We start from the raw sequence: 25,509 nt of genomic DNA on the forward strand, positions 1-25,509 counted from the left end.
TAATTAGTGCCAGACCCTACCCAAGCTTCTGACCCTGCAGCTTAGTGTTCTTTCCTTTTTAAATATTTCTTTCTAGTCTGTTTTATGCCTCTCAAACATACTTAAAGAATATAAGAAATGTGACTACAGTATGAACAAACCTCATGTTAAAAACAGAAGCTAAGGAAGAATGGCTGTAAGACTTCTCTGCCTACACAAGAGGACAACACACCAGCAAGGACAACGCTATCCTACCCACGATTCCAAAATGACACTAAAGCAGAACTTGAAATATGACTTCTTACACTATAAAAAATATAAAAACAGCTACTAAGCAGAGGGAGTAGCACAGCACTTGTAACTCGTACTCACAACTATCTAGATCACGCGCACAACTGTGGCCTACTTCCACGCCCACATTCCTGGGGGAGCTTCACATGAACGTGGGGGCTTCCAATGAACTTAGTCACCTGCTTGCAAAAGCTGATCAAATATGTCCACAGAAGCTTTGACTTTTTTGAGCTTGATTCGTTCCTGCAGAGCAGCCTCACTTATTTCTTCAATCTGAGGTTCAAAGTACTCAGGCATTAAACACTAGAAAATAAGATGGTTAAAGTCAGTGCAAACAGGTCAATGGGAAAGCACAACAGAGTAAGACAGCACACCATAGTATTTGATTAACACACCATAATATTCATGCTTAATGCATTAGATACTACCTATCATTTTAACATGAATGTCTCTTTAAGGAATCTAACTTTACCTCTCTAGTCACCAAAACAAGATTACTTAGAGATCTCCTAAGTTGGGGCAGAGAATTTAAAAGCTCCTAATTATAAATATTTGGTCTGTATTTGAAGAATCCTATATTGAAGAACTAAAGCCTATTGGATTAAAAGTCTTCACTTTTCCCAGTGAATTTAGTTGAACTAAATTCCCTAATTTCAAGCTGAACTTACTATTCTTCCCTTGCTAAAACCATCCTTCATACTTTCCTCTCAATCTTGGTTGAAGGTTCCACAGTACACCTAGTTTGTAAAGATGGAAACCTTCCACCCCTGATAACTTCTTTTACTGTAAACATTAAGTATTACCAAGGTATGTTGATTTTACCTCACTCACCAAATTAGTCAAATACTTAGGGACCCAGGGAAGGCTTCAAGCAGAAGTGAACTAAACACAGAAGAGTAACTATTAGTCAGAAACATAGGGGGAGAGAGCAGGCCCAACAAATGGTCATTCCACTGCTGTCACTGTCTTAGTTCAGGATTTCAATCTTTATGGACACAATCACACTAACGTCCTAATTTGTCCCCAAGATCTGCCGCTTGAGAAGCATAGGGGTGTCTGGGTGGCTGGGTGTGTGCGCTTAGAAAGTAGGGAGATGTGAGAGGAAGCTTAGACACATTGAGTCTGAGTTACTATTTCCGCTACTTAGCTCAGAGGCAGAGCCCATGTTCAGCTGACCACTGTGGGACCCACTAAGTGCAATGCCTAACACCCAGCAGGCCCTCCACACTCGCCCCTCGCGACCACAGAACAGAGGGGGCTGGGAAAAAAGCGTCTGGAGTCCAAAGTAGAGACATTGAGGCCAACATACAAGAATGCCAAATGGAGTATAAGGGTTACTGAAGCAGGAAGATTATAGTCAGAAAAAAAAGAGTGACCAAGTATGGAATCCTGAGAAAAAGACACCAAGGTTTGAGGAGTGGATGGAAAACCAACTAAAGGAACCAGAAAGGGCAGTCAGAAGTGAAGATCTGAGAGCCCGGTGTTGCAGAAGCCAAATGAAGAAAACAAAACGAAGAGCAAATACATGTAGTTTTAAAAACGATAATAAAGGTTAGTACTGTGAGCAATGATAATCATAAATATTAAAAGACCCAAATATTATTTGGGTGAAATATATTATTTCACCCAAATACTGTAGGCATTCAAATGGCTACTTAAACGTTAGTTGTGACAGCTTAGTTTTTATTTACATAGTTATTATCTGAAAATTGCAATTACCTCTCCTTACCGGTATATGAGGTTCAGCTATGTCTTTCTGAAAATATTTGGGATATGAATTAATAATAAATTTTGCTGCATTCTCTCCGGACTTCTTTGCCAACAAAAATGAATGCTGTATAAAGAAAAAGAGTTAGACGTAAACTGATATTACATATACTTAAGATCAAAGTTACACCCTCAGCAAGAATTATTCTGCCCTCCCCCGCCCCACCCAAAGAACACTGTAATACACAGAATTCCAAGTTAAACTACCTAATTATTATTTATCCACCTCTGCTGAATGTGACAATTTCAGGTTGGATCCTACATACCGCTTGAGGTGTGTAAAAACAATACATTTAAACTGAATGAATTGCTCTATAGTGGGAAAGATCTCTAAGTACTAAAAATCCAAACCAAATACCTTCTCCATAGCCAATGTCTAAAAGTTTTTGATAAAAGTAGTAAAAGGATCAGAAAATCTACCCGTTTATCTATCAGCCTCTATGAATTTTTCAAAGGTGTCTACAAGTAAAATAAGTCCTATGTGTCATCCTGTTACCCCAACAAGGTAAAACATAATACTAGCCAAGTTACCTAAAAATACTCACAGATTCCACAGAGGATGTCGGTATGAGGTAAGGATCATCCTGAAATGCATAAGGTGCAGCTGTGGTATCCTGTGGAGAAGACACAGAAGTCTCTTTAGCCAGGCTTTTATTAAGAGGACCTTGTGGAAGTTTTAACTGCATGTATCACAGAAGCAGAAATATGTATGTTGGTAGACACTAACACCTACGCTGTACCCTAGGCTCTGTGAGACTTGGTTGTAGTTATGCACAATTTAAAGCAAACATTGGCTCAAATCCCCAGACTGGTTTTAACTAGGGGCTGCTATCAGCAGGGATATCACTGTTTTAAATGCAAAGTCAAGAGCCTCTGAATTAACCAGCCTGGGCACCAGTTTCCTGAACTAGGGTGTCCCTTCAATGCATGGCACTAACTACCCAAGAGGCTCCTTCAAATGGAGGATAATATTTACGGGGCCCTCTCAGGAAGTGGGAACAGCAGCAGCATCTCCAGTGTCCTGTTTCCCAAGGTTCCTTTAAGTTGTTTCAGGTAGAACTCTGAACAAGATTAACTCTCTGGCACCAGCAGTCTCTCTTAGAATGGCCCCCAAATTACTTCCTCTATTCCTCCCCTCTCCTTCACAGCCCCCTTCTCTGCACCTCTGGCAACTTCGTTTCACAGAAAAAACTCAAACCTACATCCCTAATCTCTTCTGACAGTCCCCTTGCCACCCTGAAGTATTCACCTGGACTCTCTGGGGGAGAGCTTCCCTGTGGTTCTTAATAGAAGAATGCTCTGACCTAGGGCCTGGAAGCAGTACGTTTTAGGGCTCTCACTTCCTGATACCACTTTCAAATCCTGCATTCCCTTTACATTCCTCTGAGGCTCACTTCATCTGGTTCACAGGTGATCTCTGGGTTTCACAGGTGGCGAAAGTGGTAAAGAACCTGCCTGCCAACGCAGGAGAAGTAAGAGACACGGGTTTGATCCTTGGGTTGAGAAGATCCCCTGGAGGAGGGTATGGCAATATTCTTGCCTGGGAAATTCTATGGACAGAGGAGTCTGGCGAGCTACAGTCCATAGGATCAGAGTTGGACACAACTGAAACCACTTAGCACGCATGCATCCACTCTCTACCAAGACGTGACGGGTATGAAGGACAACTCAGAGGAAGCAGTTCTAGGATGGCTTCCCTGAACCATTACTCCATGATTCCCAACCGCTGCCTGGCTCTGTCCTGTCCACCATTTTATCAAATACCTGTCTGGGCCTCTAGTTTTGGGTCACACACTGGACCTCTCTCAGTAGACTTTATTATTATTTGTTTCCCACATTATCCTCCCTCAGTGATTTCCAAGCCCTTAATGGTTTCTGAGAAACTCCTCCTTGACTCTGGCCATGTAGCTCAAATGCCTCACACCAAATCTACCCCCAACTGTACTTCTCTGACAGAGCTGCCTCCCCTCTTATTGTCTCCATTTCAGGGAAGGGTACCAAGCACGCTGCAATCCAAATCAAAGATCCTCTCCCGTTACTTCCATTCAACTAAGCTGTCATCATTTGTGGCTGACTCCAGTTTCTTAAATCCTCTACCTACTCCACGGTCCCTTTTCCCAGCCATCACTGCCTTAGTTCAGTGCCTGCCTTATTCACTCATTCAATATTTACTGAGCACCTCATATGTGCCAGGGAGCAACAAAACCCTATCCTCCACAGAACTCACAATCTAGTGGGGAATAAAATCTCCAGAAAACAAAGCAAATAAAACATATAGTAAATTTAAAGGTGATAACTGCTATGGAAAAGAAAGGGAGGGAGGACAAGCTGTCAGAGAAAATAAACGTACAATTTTATATGGTGTGGTCCAGGAAGACCTCAAGGAAAAGACTTAAAGAGATAAAGGCAGAAATTATGTGGCTATCTCAGAGAGATATAAACTAGGCAGAACAAATCAGATCAGATCAGATCAGATCAGTCACTCAGTCGTGTCCGACTCTTTGCGACCCCATGAATCGCAGCACGCCAGGCCTCCCTGTCGATCACCAACTCCCGGAGTTCACTCAGACTCATGTCCATCGAGTCAGTGATGCCATCCAGCCATCTCATCCTCTGTCATCCCCTTCTCCTCCTGCCCCCAATCCCTCCCAGCATCAGAGTCTTTTCCAATGAGTCAACTCTTCGCATGAGGTGGCCAAAGTACTGGAGTTTCAGCTTTAGCATCAAGCCTTCCAAAGAAATCCCAGGGCTGATCTCCTTCAGAATGGACTGGTTGGATCTCCTTGCAGTCCAAGGGACTCTTCTCCAACACCACAGTTCAAAATCATCAATTCTTTGGTGCTCAGCCTTCTTCACAGTCCAACTCTCACATCCATACACGACCACTGGAAAAACCATAGCCTTGACTAGACAGACCTCTGTTGGCAAAGTAATGTCTCTGCTTTTGAATATGCTATGTAGGTTGGTCATAACTTTCCTTCCAAGGAGTAAGCGTCTTTTAATTTCATGGCTGCAGTCACCATCTGCAGTGATTTTGGAGCCCAGAAAAATAAAGTCTGACACCATTTCCACTGTTTCCCCATCTATTTCCCATGAAGTGGTGGGACCAGATGCCATGATCTTCGTTTTCTGAATGTTGAGCTTTAAGCCAACTTTTTCACTCTCACTTTCATCAAGAGCCTTTTGAGTTCCTCTTCACTTTCTGCCATAAGGGTGGTGTCATCTGCATATCTGAGGTTATTGATATTTCTCCCGGCAATCTTGATTCCAGCTTGTGTTTCTTCCAGTCCAGCTTTTCTCATGATGTACTCTGCATATAAGTTAAATAAACAGGGTGACAACATACAGCCTTGACGAACTCCTTTTCCTATTTGGAACCAGTTTGTTGTTCCATGTCCAGTTCTAACTGTTGCTTCCTGACCTGCATACAAATTTCTCAAGAGGCAGATCAGGTGGTCTGGTATTCTCATCTCTTTTAGAATTTTCCACAGTTTATTGTGATCCACACAGTCAAAGGCTTTGGCATAGTCAATAAAGCAGAAATAGATGCTTTTCTGGAACTCTCTTGCTTTTTCCATGATCCACCGGATGTTGGCAATTTGATCTCTGGTTCCTTTGCCTTTTCTAAAACCAGCTTGAACATCAGGAAGTTCATGGTTCACATATTGCTGAAGCCTGGCTTGGAGAATTTTGAGCATTACTTTACTAGCGTGTGAAATGAGTGCAATTGTGCGGTAGTTTGAGCATTCTTTGGCATTGCCTTTCTTTGGGATTGGAATGAAAACTGACCTTTTCCAGTCCTGTGGCCACTGCTGAGTTTTCCAAATTTGCTGGCATATTGAATGCAGCACTTTCACAGCATCATCTTTCAGGATATGAAAGAGCTCAACTGGAATTCCATCACCTCCACTAGCTTTGTTCGTAGTGATGCTTTCTAAGGCCCACTTCACTTCACATTCCAGGATGTCTGGCTCTAGGTCAGTGATCACACCATCGTGATTATCTGGGTCGTGAAGATCTTTTTTGTACGGTTCTTCTGTGTATTCTTGCCATCTCTTCTTAATATCTTCTGCTTCTGTTAGGTCTATACCATTTCTGTCCTTTATCAAGCTCATCTTTGCGTGAAATGTTCTTTTGGTATCTCTGATTTTCTTGAAGAGATCCCTAGTCTTTCCCATTCTGTTGTTTTCCTCTATTTCTTTGCACTGATCACTGAAGGCTTTCTTATCTCTTCTTGCTATTCTTTGGAACTCTGCATTCAGATGTTTACATCTTTCCTTTTGTCCTTTGCTTTTCGCTTCTCTTCTTTTCACAGCTATTTGTAAGGCCTCCCCAGACAGCCATTTTGCTTTTTTGCATTTCTTTTCTATGGGAATGGTCTTGATCCCTGTCTCCTGTACAATGTCACGAACCTCATTCCATAGTTCCAAGGAGCCGTGGCTGCGTGGGCGCAGGAGGGCCTAGAGGAGCTATCCCACGTTGAAAGTCAGGAAGGGCGGTGGTGAGGAGATACCCCTTGTCCAAGGTAACGAGCAATGGCTGCGCTTTGCTGGAGCAGCCGTGAAGAGATACCCCACACCCAAGGTAAGAGAAACCCAAGTAAGATGGTAGGTGTTGCAAGAGGGCATCAGAGGGCAGACACACTGAAACCATACTCACAGAAAACTAGTCAGTCTAATCACACTAGGACCACAGCCTTGTCTAACTCAATGAAACTAAGCCATGCCCGTGGGGCCACCCAAGACGGGCGGGTCATGGTGGAGAGATTTGACAGAATGTGGTCCACTGGAGAAGGGAATGGCAAACCACTTCAGTATTCTTGCCTTGAGAACCCCATGAACAGTATGAAAAGGCAAAATGACAGGATACTGAAAGAGAAACTCCACAGGTCAGTAGGTACCCAATATGCTACTGGCGATCAGTGGAGAAATAACTCCAGAAAGAATGAAGGGATGGAGCCAAAGCAAAAAGAACACCCAGCTGTGGATGTGACTGGTGATAGAAGCAAGGTCTGATGCTGTAAAGAGCAATATTGCAGAGGAACCTGGAATGTCAGGTCCATGAATCAAGGCAAACTGGAAGTGGTCAAACAAGAGATGGCAAGAATGAATATCGACATTCTAGGAATCAGCGAACTGAAATGGACTGGAATGGGTGAATTTAACTCAGATGACCATTATATCTACTACTGTGGGCACGAATCCCTCAGAAGAAATGGAGTGGCCATCATGGTCAACAAAAGAGTCCGAAATGCAGTACTTGGATGCAATCTCAAAAACAACAGAATGATCTCTGTTCGTTTCCAAGGCAAACCATTCAATATCACAGTAATTCAAGTCTATGCCCCAACCAGTAACGCTGAAGAAGCTGAAGTTGAACGGTTCTATGAAGACCTACAAGACCTTTTAGAACTAACACCCCAAAAAGATGTCCTTTTCATTATAGGGGACTGGAATGCAAAAGTAGAAGTCAAGAAACACCTGGAGTAACAGGCAAATTTGGCCTTGGAATACGGAATGAAGCAGGGCAAAGACTGATAGAGTTTTGCCAAGAAAATGCACTGGTCATAACAAACACCCTCTTCCAACAACACAAGAGAAGACTCTATACATGGACATCGCCAGATGGTCAATACCGAAATCAGATTGATTATATTCTTTGCAACCAAAGATGGGGAAGCTCTATACAGTCAGCAAAAACAAGACCAGGAGCTGACTGTGGCTCAGACCATGAACTCCTTATTGCCAAATTCAGACTTAAATTGAAGAAAGTAGGGAAAACCACTAGACCATTCAGGTATGACCTAAATCAAATCCCTTATGATTATACAGAGGAAGTGAGGAAGCATTAAAGCCTCGAGGCAGACCTGTGCCTGATAAGAAACTGAGAATTAGCTAGGAGGCTGCCTGGTTAGAGGAAGGTACAAGAAAGATGGTAGGAAATGTGGTCAGAGCTGGGGTGGGGAGGGACTGCAGTTTTTGTTTCATTTGTAACAAATGAGAAGCCATTTGAGCTCTGAGTAGAAGAGTGATGTGAGTCAACCTTTTAGCAGGGTCCCTATGGCTGTTTAATGGGTTGAGGAAGTCAAGAGAACAGAGACTGCTGTAATTAATCCAACATAGTAAGAGATGATGGTGGCTTGGATGACCTGGTAAGCACCATTAAGGGTAGAATGTGTGGTTCCTGAATGAATGAATAATTGTCCCCTGGATTTTAAGAGCCCAAGCCCAAATCAGACAAGTGTGCATGTAATTCTACAACTTCTTTGACTTAAATGCACCTTGGGTCAATCTCACTGAAAAACTGACAACAATCTCTAAGGTCTATTTCCCCGAGTTTACATTTCAAGTGCCTATTTATGGATACGTGAACTGAAAATCTAAGTATCTTGCTACTATGGAGATGCAGTATTTTAAAACCAACGTCAGAAACTTCCAGGATGTATTTGGCCCGTAAGTTTAACACCCACAATTGAAGAACCGTTCTGGAAATCTGTGACAACCGCCTCAAGGAGGGTGAGAACCCACAGATATTGTGGTTTAAAAAAAAGAGAACTTGAAAGTTCTATTTCTGAGGCATTTACTATGGTTTCAGTTTATCTATCAAGACTACAGACCCTATTCTTGAATTGTGAAGGGAGGAATTTACTCACAAAATAATCAGATAGCTGGAGCAATAATAAAATAGCCAGCATTTACTGAGCATGTCCTTTGTGCCAGGTGATGTCCTAAGCCCTTTCACGTGTACTAACTTATTTCTTATCCAAAACCTCAATGTTTGGTGCTGTAAGTAAACACCCATTTTACAGATAAGGAAACAGATTATAAACCAGATGTATTTTTCTAAAGTAAGTTTGATATAACGTTCATTAATATAAGCCATTAAAAAAAAGAAAACATGTAGGAAATTTTACATGTCAAAACTAATTCCCTGACGTATCAAGAGAAAAGGTAACTTTGTGATAAAGATGAAACAGAACATTTGGCCCCAAGACCCAGATTCTTAATCACTGAATTTCTTTCAGTATGGTGGGTACACTGTTCTCAAAGTGGTTCTGTCACTTGCATTAGAGTATCACACCCAACCATTCCCTAGGAACATGTATTTCAACAAGCTCTTCAGGAGGTTAAAAATCACTGGCATAGTATAAAAACAATGAATCTGGAGGAAAAAAACCATGGCACCAAGTCAAGGTTTTAATATCCTAAGCAGCCCTGAGCTAATCACTTTAAAAGCTTTAGATTTCTCATTTGTCACATGAAGAGTCTGGACTAGATAGTGCTATGAAACTCTCTAGATCCACAACAGTTAAACTGTGAATAAAGAAGAAGTGTGAACATTAAGTTTATTATTAGCTGAATTAGATACAAAACCCTGAAATTCCTACTTACCCTGTGCACCGTGGATGCAAGTGCTTGAAGAACAGCCACTTTATCCCTAAGAATGAGAATCACAAGTTAACCCTCATCAGGGCTTCTCACACTTACAACGTTAACAAGTGACTCTACTCTCAGAATGGACTGGCCATTAACAAAGATCACGTCTTAAGTAAAGCCAGTTCTGATCTCTAGAATAATATCACTAGAATAGTAAGTTAGAAAATGAGAAAACTGTTCAGTTCTTTTTACCAAAGGTGCTTAGTACATGTTCCTACTATGCTTTGCTACCCTCCCTGGCCTGGTCTCTATAAACATCACCCCGGGCTAGCAATTTCCATCCTCAGCCTCATAAAACTTTCTTAACCCTGAATCTTTCATTCTATCCATTTTCCTCTGCATTCTTACTGCAGCTTTCTGTAATATTCCTGCCTTATTATCTAAATTGGTGACTCCCAATTCAGCTATATATGGGAATAGACATATGAAAAAAAGAAAACATCTACAAAACTTTACATGTCAAAACTAATTCCCTGATGTATACAATATCTACTGGATTTTCTAAAATAGCAGTTAATGTAATTTTAGCAAGAGAAAGACATTCTTTTCTCAGTATTCCCTAACTAAATCTTTCATTAGCATATTTAAGTCTTATCAAGTGAGTATACTCAACAAATGCAAGTGAAAACACTAAGAACATTCAAATCAGTCACCAGTTTCTTAAAGGTTATTTTAAAAATTATCTCAACGAATACATTATACTGAAAAAAATATCTGGCAGAAAACAACAAAATTCTGTAAGGCAATTATCCTTCAATTAAAAAAAAAAAAAAAAAAAAAACTATTCTATCTGATGTTATTTTGTGACCCCCTGCCCCCACTTAACCTCTACTGTAGGTTTAGTGGTTATATTTCCAGAACTTTAAAGGGTACTTTTACACACACACCACCATAAAACACAAAACAAAAACACATGTCATCATTCCGGGTATGTGTTCCGTAAGTTTGCACTATCCATGTTACTATGTGCAAATCTAATTAATTTCTTTAAATGTTATATTGTATGATAACAATTTTTTAACCATCTCCTTACTATGGGCATTGGGGCCATTTCACTTTATTATTCCCAAGTTGTAAAGAGCACTCTCATCCATGTCTCTTTGGGTGTATTTGCAAGTGATCCTCCAGAATGGCTAACCAATTGGTATTGCACGTTTTAAAACTGTGGTTCTGCCAAACTTCTCTCCAGTGTGTTGTTCCAGTTGACTGCCCTATCAACAAATGTATTTTGAGTATCCATTTTCCACATCTTCTTGCCAGTGTGGTAAATTTTAACATCCATTTCTTCATTGAGTCCAGTCACCTATGCACTGATCATAATTGGGCTCCATACCCTCCCTAAAGTAACTATACAATACAGATTGACGTGCTCAGAATACTCTATCCTGTTACAGTTGTATATTAAAACTCACTATAACCCTCTACAATTTGTTAAAGTCTTCTACAGCACTTGTGATCTGGGAAATCATAGCCTTAAAAGATGCTTCATGTTTCAAATAAGGCAAGACGAACTTATAGTCTTCATAGTTTCTTTTCAATCTAAAAGCACAAATTCCTGAGCCTGGAAAGCAGAGGCTCTCTATTAGAAAACCTCTATCAATCACTTTTTCTCTAAGGGGACAGACAGTAAATATTTTAGGCTTTATGGGCCATAAGGATTCTGTTACAACTACTCAGCTCTGCCTTTGGAGCATAAAAGTAGCTGCAGATAGTAAGTTAGTAAGTGACTGAGGCTGTGTTCTAAAAAAGAAAAAAAAAAATTAACTGACACCAAAATTTGTTATGAAATAGTCTTCTTTTAAACCTTTACTTAATGGGCTATAAATAAACAGGCCTCAATCTGTTAACTAAGGCTCTATATCAACTACCCTATTTCTCCTATTCTAAGAGCATTTTTTAGAGGCTGGTCTGCATGGTCTCCCACCACCACAGTTAGGTCATGATCACACCCCACCCCGCCTTACTGTTTTCCAGATTTGTGGGGCTTATACAGAAGAATTACGTGCAGGAACATGCATTTTAAACAAAATTCCCAGGTGATTCTGATGCCAATAAAATCATCTGACCCATTTTAAGGTACAGTTAAACTGCGTTTTCAATAAAGAAAAGTCAAAGTCACTCAGTTGTGTCCCACTCTTTAGGACTCCTTGGACTATATATGGTCCCTGGAATTCTCCAGGTCAGAATACTGGAGTGGGTAGCCTTTCCCATCTCCAGGGGATCTTCTCAATTCAGAGATAGAACCCAGGTCTCCTGCACTGTAGGTAGATTTTTTACCAGTTGAGCCACCAGGGAAGCAATAAAGTATAAAATATGCACTCTAACTAGACTGTAGGCCATCTGAACACACCCTCAATACACTTCCTCTCTTGTATTCCCCGTGGGACCGTTGTCAGAAGGGAAAGAGGCACAATGAGTTGGTAAAGCGCACTGGACATGAATGCCATTCGAGAAATGCCTCGTTCGTGCTTATGTATATTCCTATTCTGATCTTGGTTCTGATTCTCAGGCCCGAGTTTTACTCACTGGGTCGTATCTGACTCTTTGTGACCCCATGGACTGCAGGCTCCTCTGTCTATGGGATTTCCCAGGCAAGAATACTGGAGTGGGCTGCCATTTCCTTCTCGAGGGGATCTTCCCGACCTAGGGATAGAACCCACACCTCCTGCACTGGCAGCAGATTCTTTACCACTGAGCCACTAGGGAAGGTAAAAATGAACCTGAATATATCCATACAATGAAATACTATGTAATCACTCAGAATTAAAATCAGAGTACAGAACAGTATGTCTAACAAATCACGACTAAACTAAATGTCCACGTACAACTTATATATAAAAGGTTATACTGCAGAACTTTAAAATAATAGCTGCCATCTACTGAGATCTGATTATGTGGTAGTAACTGTTGAAATGCTCATGTAATCCTCTGAGGCAGGTGGTATATTACCTACATTCTACTATGGCAAAGAGAGATTAAGTAACTTGTCTTTGAATATGGTGATTGGTGGTAATTTTATTTCCTTTTTGCATGTTCAATTTATCCCAATCCCCTTTAGGCAATGGTCATTAATTTAACAGAGTTTTTTTTTTTTAATGAGTCTGAATCTTAAGTCATACTCAAAAAAGACCTAGTTTTTTGAAAGATCTTTCAACGCATTCAGTAATATCATTACTATATGAATTTTTGTAAGTTTTAATTCTTATGTATTCAACAAATGTTGAATATGTATAAGGCAATTTGTTCAAGGATCTAGCCGGTGGGTTAAAAAAGCTAAATTTTGCAGTCTGCACCATTTACCTACTAAACACCATAAGATAATTCTTTTTTTGGGTCTCCTAACAATGTAAAACCTCCTTAAGAAAGAAAAACAGAAATTATTCTAATAATGATACTCATGACTGACCATCACTACATAAATATTAACTCAAACTTAGTTCAGATAGGTCTTTTAAGTAAATCTCACTCCCCATTCACTCACTACTCTCTACCTCCAATTGCCATTCCTGTCACTGGCTTCTTACCTAACAATGTTTCTCATAAGCACTTAACCACTTTTTGAATGAATGCTGAATACTCACCAAGTTTTCTTTTTTGGAATGACTACTTCTTCAGTCCCTTAATGTGAAAAATAAAACAAAAGCAAATCAATTTCCAATACTACTACTATAAAGAAGTATAATGCATTAACATAAAAATGGAATTATTTCAATACATTTTTATATACCTGCTGTATCAGCTCCTTCATCCTTTGGGACAGCTGCACTTCCAGAATAAAATCTGCAATAAATAAATAAAAGCTCTAAAGCTAATACTCATTAATGAACTTTCCAGCTCACCCCCAACTATGTGCAACTGAGCCAAAATTTTCCAATTATCATGGATCAAACTGGATAATTCATGTCAAGGTATGCTGAGAAGACATGGCCTCAATAACAAGTTCAAAACCATTACAAAATAAGTACAAGATACAGATATAATATGGCCAACAATTTTCAAAATCAGGCAGTCTCATTAAATCAAATCATAGGAAAAAAAGGAAAAATTTAGTAGTACTTGAACATTTTAACAGCTGACCTGAAATATAAAGGACTTTCAACTCTGAAGATCTAAAACACTGGGGCTAAAAGAAATGATTTAATGGGCTCCTGATTATACATGGATGATGATGTAATGATCAAATGTTAATAAATAACATATTTAAAGCAAATTATGAAACTAAGATCACCATGGTTTTTCATTTCACTTGCTTCAACACTCAGGAATGTACCAAATACCTTTGTCCTAACATAAACTTGGAACTGTTATTATTTTTTTAACCCAAAATATAGAACCACTGACCCCTGAATGAGTTTTAAAATGTTATCACGTTAAAAAAATTAAGTCAACATATCACACAGATTACATACACTATCTTGTAAGTATTTTCCTCCTAAACAGCACTGATACCCTTCAGAAAATTGTCAAGATGTGATTAAAATAGAAAATTACTTCCTTTACTGGTTTTGGTCTCCAGTGTCCTCTTAAATCAACCCCTCTGCACTACCTGGTGGAGCCGTTTTCTCTTTTGTGAGCCGAGTTTAGGGAAGGCCTTAATATAAAATGTATACTGTAAATTACACAACTCACTTATTCCTCACTGTTTTTCCATGGCTGCTACTAGCTCCAGTCTACACATAAGGGAATTTGTCTACTATCACCTCGCAAAGGAAATGCAAACATCCAATCTAAAATTAGGTTATTTCCAACTTTCACAAGCAATTGCTGGCTTTTATACTTCCACAACGCTTTGTATTGAAAAATAACTACATAAATGATACACGTGCCAAGTTTTAACAATCACAGCGATTTCATTCAGATTGTGTTCACATCTTGTGGGCTTTCCTGTTTTTATGAACACTTGGAAAATTTCTTCCGTCAACCATCCCTACAACATCCAGTGGAACTCGTAAACGGCCTTTAATCTGGGAAAACCTGATTTCCCGCGTTCCTCCCAGGTGGGAGAGAACGCGTAGGGGCGGATAGTTTTCCTTTTTTAAAAAAACACATGGAATGGAGTGATTAATAGCCACACTTATTAGGATGCAGGATTCCCCAAGAGAAGAATCCTAATCTTCCTGTGAGTTCTAACCCCGGCGTAGACCAGCCAAATAAGAAATCTCCACCCCTAAAAAGCGCGTTTGGAGCCCTTGCTCAAAAACGTGCCGCACCGCGTGCTGGCTTGCCGGGTCGCCCGGCCACGAGCGCGCTCATTCCACTCCACCGCATCTAGTTCCCCAGCAATAAGGGGGAAAAGGGATACAAAGAGCCAAGGTGATCCCGGTTCTTTCTCATGGGTTATCCAAGCTTCTCTCACCTGCTACTAGGGGTCCGTCCACAGGGACCTGCCCGCCGAGCCGTCAGCGGTACGCAAAGCCCACAGCTGACCCTCAGCCACCTTGCGGACGCCACGGACGCCATATTTGGCGCCTTCGCATAGTATGCTGGGAAAGTACGCCCTCCACCTTAACGCGGGAGAGGTGGGCGGGGAATGGCTCGGCTATTGGCTGAGACGGAACAAGAAGAAATCAATCATAAAATAGGTTACAAGCTCATGGTTTGAAAGACTTTGCTTCAGAAGTTAAAGGCTCAGTAGGCCTCATTTCCCTCGAAGATCTTTCCTAAAAGGTTATTTTAATTTCTTATATATGTTCTATTATTTTCAAAATAAAGGGGCGCGCGAGAGTCGTGAAATTATTTTCTCCCTCCCCCCACCTCGAGCGGAAATGATATTGTCCCTGTAAATCTTACGGCGAGTCTTTCTCGCGCGCAAGCGCAGTTTAAAATCACATGGTGGCGGACCGGAGGTGGTGTGAAAACTACAACAGTGGTGACTGGGCCGTCTCTCTGGGTGTAGGAGCTCGGAGCTAACCTGGAGGATGTTGGGCTCAAAGAACATGCCCTGGCGGCGGCTGCAGGGCATTTCCTTCGGGATGTATTCGGCCGAAGAACTCAAGTAAGGAGTTGGTGGGAAGCATGCAAGAGCCTCTTGGGCTCGGGGCCGTAAACTACTGTTCCCAGCAGGTCTTGCGCCCAGTTTCTCCTCAGAGTCCATTGCTGTGTAGCGCATGGCCTGCTGGGACCTATAGTTCTGGGAACGTCTTGGGCTAGTGAGCACTGACTGCCTAGAGCCCGGTGTTGCTGGTTTGCACTTGGGTAGGTTAGGGGTTCGCAGATGGAAGCGTTATCGTCCGCCAGTCTCCTCGTTAAATCAGCCTGGTTTGTGGAGTTACTGTAATGTTTCTGACGTAGTTTATTAAGCGCATGATGAGTCTCCTCTTGTCTGTAAGATGATTATTCTTCAAGACTCAATTCATGGGACAGCTTCTTGGTTGGACCGTCTATATTCTCTGCCTAGTTATTAATACTGAATCAAGAAGACTCTCTTAAGTCCTCCTTTTCATCGCCGTAGCATTTGACAGAACTTTATTATTTTCAGGTTCTTCTATTTCTGTGACATGTATTGTTTCCTTCCTGACTCAGTTTATCAACCCACTAACATTTATTGATCATCCTGTTTTTGCCAGGCACTAAGCTAGGTGTTCATGAAAAGTGAAATGTTAGTCTCTCAGTCCTGTTCAACTTATTGCGACCATGTGAACTGTAGCCCACCAGGCTCTTCTGTCCATGGGGTTGTCCAGGCAAGAATACTGGAGTGGGTTGCCATTCCCTTCTCCTGAGGATCTTCCTGACCCAGGGTTCAAACCCAGGTCTCTTACATTGCAGGTAGATTCTTTACCGTCTGAGCCGCATTCCTGACACATTGGTGAACGATGTCCTTGCGTTCAGTGGCTTATACTCGAATTCATCTCAGGCTCTTTAGCTGATTCCTCTTTTCCTTAAATCTTGCTGTTCCTTCAGATTCTATTCTAATCAAATAGCTTTTCTTTTCCAAAATGTCCTCCCTAGACGATTTCACCACTTTCATGATCTGTATTCTCAAATTTAAATCTCCAACCCAAATTTCTTTCACTGATTTTTCAGACTTGTTTTTTTCAGCTGCAGTTGGACATCTTATTTGAATTTTACACCGAGATCTTAAACTCATATTCCAAAAACTCTTCCTATCCCTACAGGAAGGGAGAACTTGACCCTCCAAAATGGTATACCTTAATCTAGTGCAAAATGTTCACTATTTTGTGACAGGGCTGTAATTCTAGACCCATTTCTCCTGACATCTCATTTGCTTATTGGGTTCTTATTGTGTGTCATCTATGTATTTCTTTGTTCTCTACCCTCCTTTTCATCACACCGTATCTCTTGTTTGAATTGTCTTTTTCTTCCATCTCCCTGCCCTTACACCACTCCAGTCCATCTTCTACCTTGCTGTTAAAATAAATGCAATGATGCTGCTATTCCCCGTAATATCCTCCAAAGGCTTTCCGTTTCCCTCAGGTAAATGATACTTTTTTAGCTTAGCCCACAGGTTTACCCATGATCAGTCCAGTGATGATTTTAGGTATAACATCATCCCTTCTTTCACCCTAATAAACCACTTGCACATTCCATAAACTGCCATCAGGTTTCATCATCTGCACCTTTCTTCAAGCTGTTTCCTCCACATGCCTTATCCCCTCTGCCAGAGGGGTCTACTTCCCTGCTCTCACCCCACCACCCCTCCCTGGAGGCACCTGGAGAGCATCTCTTACACTGAAGGCGCAGCTCAACCTCCCTCATTTCTGAAATCTTTCCACACCTAGTACAGTTGTGTCATGGTTCCTTGGTTACTTTTTGTGCTTGTTTGTATTTTAGTCTCTCCACTGGCCTTTCTTTTATCCTCAACTCTTATTGACTGACTGGATGAATAACTCCTGGGCTACAACAGTATGCTGCTTCTGAAATTCAATTGTATCATCACTAGCCATAAATTGATACTATTTCATTCAAAAGCAATAGAATTGATTTTTTTACAAGTGAGTTGTAGAGTTTTCAGAGAACTGCATGAGTAAATTTATACCCATTACTAACATTTGATCTATTTGAGTCTAGGGTTGAGAAATTTCAGTAATTATGCCACCTTTTGTTGTGCTAGTTTCTAGTAGCTTCCTAGCTCACTTGGAGTAAAAGCCAAGTCCTTAAAATGGCCCGAAAAGGTCATTCTGGCCCCCTGGTTATTTTTCTGAACTTACCTCTGTACTCATCCTGGCCTCCTAGCTGTTCCTAGAGTGCCATAAGCACACATCTGTCTCAGGACCTTTGCACTCCCTGCTTCTTCCTCCTGTGAAAGTGACCTCCTGTGATGGCCGGCTCCTTCATCTTCAGGCCTTTGTTCAAGCATAAGCTTCTCAGTATGGATTCCCCCCAACCATTGGCCCACTCTATCATCCTCCCCCTTTTCTGCTTACTTTTCTTCATAGCATTTTCTTCCATCTAATAAACTATGTGCTTACTAATTTTGGTTTTTGTCTGCCTGCTTTCAGTAGGATGTAAAGCCCATGAGCGCAGGGACTCTTGTCTGTTTTCCCAGCATCTAAAAGTGTGTCTGCCACATTATTTGTTAAGTGCATGCATGGGTGGGCGGAGGAGCTATCCGTTCAGCTCTTGGTCCTCTCCATTTTTACTACAACCATTTGCGAGGGGGAGGCTCGCTATAGGAGAGGAAATTCCTGACTCTAGGAGGCAGCAAAGGTCATCCTGAAACCCACGTTTGTTAATCTTAAACTCTGTTCTCTCTGGTGGAATTCTTGCTGGTTGCCCTTGCTCTATATCCCATTCCTGCAATAATTAGAGTAATTTTCTGCTTTTCCCCGGCTAGAGAGAGGTGCTTTGTTCCTTACCGTAGAAAGACTGAGGATGAAGACAAAAACACACATTCAGTTTTGGATGTGAGGTCTTTGTATAGTCTTTAAAAGCACAGGACACAGTTCTTCTGCCATTTGGCACAGGTCTGTGCTAGACCCACCTGCCTACTCTTTTTCCATCATTATAGGCTCCAGGCAAGGGAAGTGAAGTACCAACTTATGGAACATGATAGAAAGAAGATCTAGTGGTAAAGGCTTTGCACCCAGACCTAATTAGTGTTTGCCTTATTCTAATTAGTTTGTGTTTGCCTGACACAGTAAATGTTTTTCTTATTTATAATTCCAGTTAAGTTTTAGAGCTCCAGGTAAAATGAGAGACGGAAATGTAGATGAATATTTCTCCAAGTCCAGTGAAGAATGATTTAGCCTAAAGGTAGTGGGAGAAAGTAGTAATAGTAGTGAGTTTAAATCATTAAAAAATTTTAAACTATGGAAACAGTATCATCAAGAAAGTGAAAAGATAGGACTCAAAGTATGTGCAAATCATATGTCTGATAGAATACATGTGTTCAGAATATATAAAGCAGTCTTGTAACTCAGTAATAAAAAAGCAAATAACCCAGTTAAAAAATAGGTAAAGGATTTGAATAAACGTTTCTCCAAAGAGGATATGCCAGTGGCCAATAGGTACATGAAGAGATGCTCACCATCATTAGTCATCGAAACCACAGTGAGGTACTACCTCATACCTGCTAAGATGACTGGAAACAGAAAGATCACAAAATATGCTGGCATGAATTTGGAGAAATTAGAGCCTTGGTGTGGAGAAGGAAATGGCAACCCACTCTAGTACTCTTGCCTGGAAAATTCCATGGATGGAGGAGCTTGGTAGGCTACAGTCCATGGGGTTGCAAAGAGTTGGACATGACTGAGTGACTTCACTTTCTTTCTTTCTATAGTTCCTTTTGGAGAAGGAAATGGCAACCCACTCCAGTGTTCTTGCCTGGAGAATCCCATGGACGGAGGGGCCTGGTGGGCTGCAGTCTTCGGGGTTGCAAAGAGTCGGATGTGACTAAGCAACTAACATACACACACACACACACACACCCCCCCCCCCAGAGCCTTGGTGTATTGCTGCTGGGAATGTAAAATGGTACAGCCACTTTGGAAAACAGTCTGGCAGGGTCTCAAAAAAGTTAAACATAGAGTTACCATGTAACTCAGCAGTTCCAATCCTTGGTATATATCCATGAGAAATAGACAAAATATATTCACACAGTAACTTGTATATAGAAGTTTCTGTCAACATTATTTATAATAGCTAAAGTGTAAAAGTAAGCCAATAAAAGTGGTATAGCCATACGATGGAATACTTTGTGTATGTGCTCAATCTCTCAGTCGTGTCCAGCTCCTTGTGGCCACATGGACTATAGCCCACCAGGCTCCTCTGCCCGTGGGTTCTCTAGGCAAGAATACTGGAGTGGGTTGCCATTTCCTACTCCAGGAAACCTTCCCGATCCAGGAATTGAACTCTAACATCTTATATCACCTGCACTGGCAGGCAAATTCTTTACCACGAACGCCACCTGGGAAGCCCAAAATGGAATATTATTTGGCTATTAAAACAAACAAACAAAAAAGTATAGATACAGGCTATGATGTGGATGAGCCTTAAAAATATGCAGGGACTTCCCTGGTGGTCCAGTGACCAAGACTCTGTGCTACCAGTGCAGGGGGCCTGGGTTCAGTCAGGGAATTAGATCCTGTGTGGTACAACTAAGAGTGGCACAGCCAAAATAAATATAAATGTAAATATTTTTAAAAGTGCATGCAAAGTATAATAAGCCAGCTATAAGAAACCACATATCACATGATTTCATTTATGTGAAATGGCTAGATGGGCAATTCTCTGGAGACAAAAAGTAAGTAAGTCACTGCCTAGGACTGGTGGAGGGAGGTTAGAGATGGATGGAGAGTGACTGCTAATGTGTATAGGATTTCTTTTAGAGTATGAAATGACTATCCCCTCCAGTATTCTTGCCTGGAAAATCCCCTGGACAGGGGAGCCGGGCAGGCTATAGTCCATAGGATTGCAAAGAGCCGGACACGACTGAGTGCTAACTTTTTTCCTTTTTTGAACTGCGTGGGCTTTGGCATTAAGTCTGGTCCACATCTCTCTCCTACCTTCAACACTGCCTCCGCCTTTCTGGGCTGTGTCACCTGGATTAAATCACCTTACCACTCTAAGCCTGTTTGTTCCTCTGAATAACGCACATTATAATGCCTGTCTCGGAGGGTTAAAGTCACACACATGCGTGCATGCTCGGTCATGTCAGACTCTTTTGTGACCCCATGGACTATAGCCCTCCATGTCTCCTCTGTCCATGGAATTTTCCAGGCAAGAATACTGGAAAATACTGGGTAGCTTGCTGCTTATAGAGCATTTGTCATGTAGTGAGTACTTAACTCCTTCGTGCAATGGCACCCCACTCCAGTACTCTTGCCTGAAAAATCCCATGGATGGAGGAGCCTGGTAGGCTGCAGTCCATGAGGTCGCTAAGAGTTGGACACGACTGAGCGACTTCACTTTGACTTTTCACTTTATGCATTGGAGAAGGAAATGGCAACCCACTCCAGTATTCTTGCCTGGAGAATCCCAGAGACGGGAGCCTGGTGGGCTGCCGTCTATGGGGTCACACAGAGTCGGACACGACTGAAGCGACTTAGCAGCAGCAGCAGCATGAAGCCTTCCAGTGTGCTCAGTTAGTTCAAGATTTGTACTAAATCTGGCTTTCAGAGACGTTACCACTCACTCTTCTTCATTCAGCCTCTGTCGTGTGCTAAGTGCTGAGCTGCAGTGAGGAGCAAGGCAGACACCAAATCTGCCCTTTGGATCTGTCACGCAGCTAAGGATCTGGATGTTAGAGCATGAATTTGTAAGTGCCGAAGAGGAAACATCAGAGAAGTTGGGTAACCTTAGTCTACCCTGGTGGTTTTTATCTCCTTAGGAAATTAAGCGTGAAGTCCATTACGAACCCTCGGTACCTGGACAGCCTGGGGAACCCCTCGGTAAATGGCCTGTATGATTTAGCTCTGGGCCCCGCTGACTCCAAAGAGGTGTGCTCCACCTGCGTGCAGGACTTCACCAACTGCTCTGGGCACTTGGGCCACATCGACCTCCCGCTCACCGTGTACAACCCTCTCCTCTTCGATGTAAGTCCTGACCCGGCCACGTGGGTCTTGGGGCTGCGGGTGGGATTTGTGAGTGCTGGCCCTTGCCCCGGGACAGGTGTCTCAGGAGGAGGTTAGCTCCAGACACTCTGAGTGAAAGTGCTCTTTACTTTGAGATTTAAAACCTGGAGGAGCCAAAGCCGGTATATTCGACTTAGCCTCTAGCCCTGCCTAGACGAACTTCAGTCTGATTCTTGTTGAGAATCGACAAAGCTGGGTTATCTTTATGCAAAGCTAGGGGGAGGGAACGGAGGAAGAGGAGCAAGGGGAGCAGTGTTCAGATCCAATCCCTTTTGTTTCAGAGGCTTTATGCCTTTCAGAAATGTGGGTGGGGTTTCCCTGGCAATAGAGCAAGAGTCCCTAACCCCCTAGATCTAATACCTGATGATCTGAAGTGGAACTGATGTGATAACAATAGAAATTAACTGCACAATGAATGTAATCCAGAAACCATCACCTCCCACCCCATCATCTGTGGAAAAATTGTCTTCCATGAAACCACTTCCTGGTGCCAAAAAGGTTGGGGACCACTGCCATAGACAACTTTGGAATTCTCTGGGCCTCTCTGAGGCCTTCAGGTGGATTTGTAGGCGCTTGCTTAGTGGCAGGAGGAACAGAGCGCCAGAAGGCCCAGCGCTGAGCTGAGAATGATGACCGTCCAGTCCTGCTTAGACACTTCCAGCTTCTTACATCAGTTAACTCAGCCTCCGGGATTCACTTTAAGCTACTCAGATGATTAGTGTACAGGGACATGATTTTTGTCTTAATTGTATTAGGGGAAGAGGAATGTCTTGTTAAATACTAAATGTTTTATATATTAAATATTTAAATAATTTTCAATATTTAAATAAGTATTAAATTTAGTATTTAAATAAAGTAAAGGTAGTTCCCTACCTCAGATCCAAAGTAAATTTCTAATGTTAATGGATTAAAATAAAACCGTAAGTGAAAAATACAGAAGAATATCTATCAAGTTCTTAAGGTGAAGAAGGACTTTCCAGGTACATTGAGTGAGATGGAATTCTCCCCCTACCCCATACCCCACCCCCAGCAACCCAGGGCTGCCCTGTCACTCGAGGTTAAAAAAGGGCCGCCTCTGAGGGGGCTGACGACCCCAGTTATGCCCGAGCACATGTGCTCTGGCACTGTAGCCTGCCATGGCCAGGCAAGGTGGGGGCTCAAAGGCAACAGGTCAAAGTGGAATTCTTAAAAGGGTAAACTGCTGGCATAGAAACAAAAACCGTAAGTATGTATGTTGAAAATCACTTTGACTGCTCTGTCACTTTCTAATATCCTGTCTCTTTTTATTCCCTCTCTTCAGAAACTCTACCTTTTGCTCCGGGGCTCCTGTTTAAACTGTCACATGCTGACCTGCCCCCGGGCTGTGGTTCACCTCTTACTGTGCCAGCTGAGAGTCCTGGAAGTTGGGGCCCTGCAAGCAGTGTATGAGCTGGAGAGAATTCTCTACAGGGTAGGTAACGTGACTATCCTGGTAATCAGACAAGCTAGAGCAGCAGGCGTAAGAGCTGTTTGTGTATGAATAGTCCCCTAAGAATAGTTACCAAGCACTTCCTGGTGGTCCAGGGGTAATGCAGGGTTCAGTCCCTGTTCTGGGAAGATTCCACGTGCTGTGAAATAACTAAGCCTGTGCGCCACAACTGCTGAACCCACACTCTAGAACCTGAGCTCTGCAACAGGAGAAGCCACTGCAGTGAGAAGCCCAGAGCACTGCAACTAGAGAGTAGCCCCCACTTGCTTAGATGCACAGCAGCTAAGACCCCGTGCAGCCAAAAAGAAAGGTCACCAGAATGCTGGAGATTTAAGTCTTGTGACTGAGTACAAAAAACTAGGCTTGAAAACATGAAGCTATAAGAATAATTAAAGAAATGTTTGTGAAAACAACATACAAATACAATTTTATCCGTCAGTGAGCTTTCCCCCCTGCCCCGCAAACCCAGGATCCAACCAGAGTTCATGCATTGTTTTGAATGGTTATATCTCTTTGGTCTGCTTTAATGTAAGATATTTTAATATAGGGAATTTCTTTCCTTGACACTGACTTTTTTGAAGACATAAGACTAGTTTGTCTTGTGAACTTCTCACATTCTGGATTTATCTGATTATTTCTTCATGAGATTCACATTTTGGTAAGATTATACCTACCTGATGTAGAATCCTTTGTATTGCATTATTTTAGGAGGCACCTGTTATCCAGTTGTTCTGCTACTGGTAATGCTGGGTTTGGTGATTTGGAATGGATGGTGACCACCAGATCTCTCTTGTAAAGAGATGTTCTCTTCGTGATGAATAATAACCTGGTGCTATTATAAATATATTATTCATGATTAATAATTAATAACCTGGTAAAAAGTGAAAGTGTTAGTCTCTCAGTCGTGTCCGACTCATTGCAGCCCCATGGACTGTGGCCCACCAGGCTCCTCTGTCCATGGATTCTCCAGGCAAGAATACTGGAGTGGGTTGCCATTTCCTTCTTTAGAGTATCTTCCCAACCCAGGATTGAACCCAAGTCTCCTGTGTTGGAGGCTGATTCTTTACAGTCCAAGTGACCAGGGACTACCTGGTGTTATTATAAATATCTTATTTAAAATTCATTTCTGGTTGATAGATCAAAATATTACTTTTGTATGAAATAACCTGGTTATTCATCAGGGTATGAATTCAATGAGACAAGGATCTCATCAATTCTAATACTTTATTTGTAGATTTTTTTCAGATTTTCGACGCACTCATATTACCTGTGAATAATAGTAAGTTTATTTATTTCAGCCTTTATATGTTTCATTTCTTGTTCAGACTTTATTAGGTGCCTAGGATCTACATGACTTTGTTCAAGGGGCAGCATGCATCCTTGTCTTGCTTCTTGTTACAAAGGGAAACCGTTCACCTTTCCTCTTCCCCTTCGCTTTCCTGAAAAATTCAGTCTTAATGACATTAGGTGGGCAGAGCAGGTAGGCTTCCACACAGATGCGACCTGGTTGTGGGTTGTAAGGGCCCAAACAAGGTGAGAAAAGCATCCAAAACAAGACCTTATCTGGGTGTGCACGTGGCTAAAAAACTAATCTCAGGTCAGATTTGTCCAAGAGAGAGCTTGTGTGTGAGAGAGAGAAGGGTTTTCTTAAACCTTTTACTCAGAGTAAATTTTACTCTTTTGGAATCCCAGGAGCCGCTAGTGGTAAAAAACCACACCTGCCAGTGCAGGAGGCATGAGATACGGGTTCCAGCCTGTGTCGGGATGATCCCTCGAGAAGGAAATGGCAACCCACTCCAGTATTCTTGCCTGGGAAATCCCATAGACCGAGGAGCCTGGCAGACTGTGGTCCATAGGATCACACAGAGTCGGACACGACTGAAACGACTTATCATGCAGGAATTTGTCCATTTTGTCTAAAGTGTCAGATCTGTTGTTGTAAAATTATTTGAGATGCCCACTACTTTAAAATATTTTGGGGTGAATTATACACACAGAAATTCATTAATTATACCCACAGTCTAACAAAGAGTTATAAAGTAACCATCACTGGTATGAGTGCCTTCAACATCAAACTACAGTCCGTATTTCCAGAAACTTCTTTTCTTTCTCCTCCTGGTGTGCTTATTTTTGACAGTTTGTCATTGTACTTGCTTCCCTGGTGGCTCAGTGGTAAAGAATCTGCCTGCCAATATAGGAGATGTGGTTTCAATCCCTGGATCAGGAAGATCTCTTGGAGAAGAAAATGGCAACCCACCCCAGCATTTTTGCCTGGGAAATCCCATGGACAGAGGAGGCTGGAGGGCTACAGTCCTTGGGGTCACGTAGAGTCTCACACAATTTAGCAACTAGGCAACAACAGTGTACTTAGCAAATTCTTTGCAGGAATAATTTGAGGTCTAGGATGCTGCCCCCTTTCCCCAGAGAGACTTCTTACTGCTTTTGCCCTTTGCTTGGTGACCTGGGACCATCAGAGTGCATAGTCAAGGCTGAAGGCTCCCTGGACTGCAGGCCATGGGAATCCAGGTGTTCTGTT

At 42.0% G+C, this 25,509-nt stretch overlaps 2 protein-coding genes and 1 non-coding gene across 5 annotated transcripts in view; 1 reads left to right on the forward strand and 2 right to left on the reverse strand.

The window, feature by feature from the left end:
* The window catches only part of PTCD3 (pentatricopeptide repeat domain 3), a 31,140-nt gene extending 16,176 nt beyond the window's left edge, over nt 1-14,964 (reverse strand). For all 3 annotated transcript variants that reach the window (XR_011569281.1, XM_019970311.2, XM_070798813.1), the window contains exons 1-7: nt 14,830-14,964; nt 13,201-13,253; nt 13,055-13,091; nt 9,429-9,474; nt 2,583-2,651; nt 2,000-2,104; nt 450-573 (exon numbers count right to left, since the gene is read on the reverse strand). Coding sequence is in view for 2 of the 3 variants with exons in the window: in XM_019970311.2 (XP_019825870.1) it covers nt 450-573; nt 2,000-2,104; nt 2,583-2,651; nt 9,429-9,474; nt 13,055-13,091; nt 13,201-13,253; nt 14,830-14,933 (538 nt within the window). In the remaining variant the exon portion in view is untranslated. The remainder of the gene's footprint in view (nt 1-449; nt 574-1,999; nt 2,105-2,582; nt 2,652-9,428; nt 9,475-13,054; nt 13,092-13,200; nt 13,254-14,829) is intronic.
* A 289-nt stretch (nt 14,965-15,253) lies between these two features.
* Nucleotides 15,254-25,509, forward strand: part of POLR1A (RNA polymerase I subunit A) — an 85,871-nt gene continuing 75,615 nt past the window's right edge. The window contains exons 1-3 of the mRNA XM_019970312.2: nt 15,254-15,468; nt 21,262-21,466; nt 22,806-22,955. Of these exons, the coding sequence (XP_019825871.2) occupies nt 15,392-15,468; nt 21,262-21,466; nt 22,806-22,955 (432 nt within the window). The 5' untranslated portion in view covers nt 15,254-15,391. The remainder of the gene's footprint in view (nt 15,469-21,261; nt 21,467-22,805; nt 22,956-25,509) is intronic.
* Nucleotides 22,549-22,675, reverse strand: LOC139186009 (small nucleolar RNA SNORA76). The gene has a single exon (XR_011569586.1). It is a non-coding gene; the product is annotated as a small nucleolar RNA SNORA76 (small nucleolar RNA).

This window comes from Bos indicus, chromosome 11, assembly GCF_029378745.1.
Source record: "Bos indicus isolate NIAB-ARS_2022 breed Sahiwal x Tharparkar chromosome 11, NIAB-ARS_B.indTharparkar_mat_pri_1.0, whole genome shotgun sequence".
In the NCBI taxonomy this organism is placed as follows: domain Eukaryota; kingdom Metazoa; phylum Chordata; class Mammalia; order Artiodactyla; family Bovidae; genus Bos; species Bos indicus.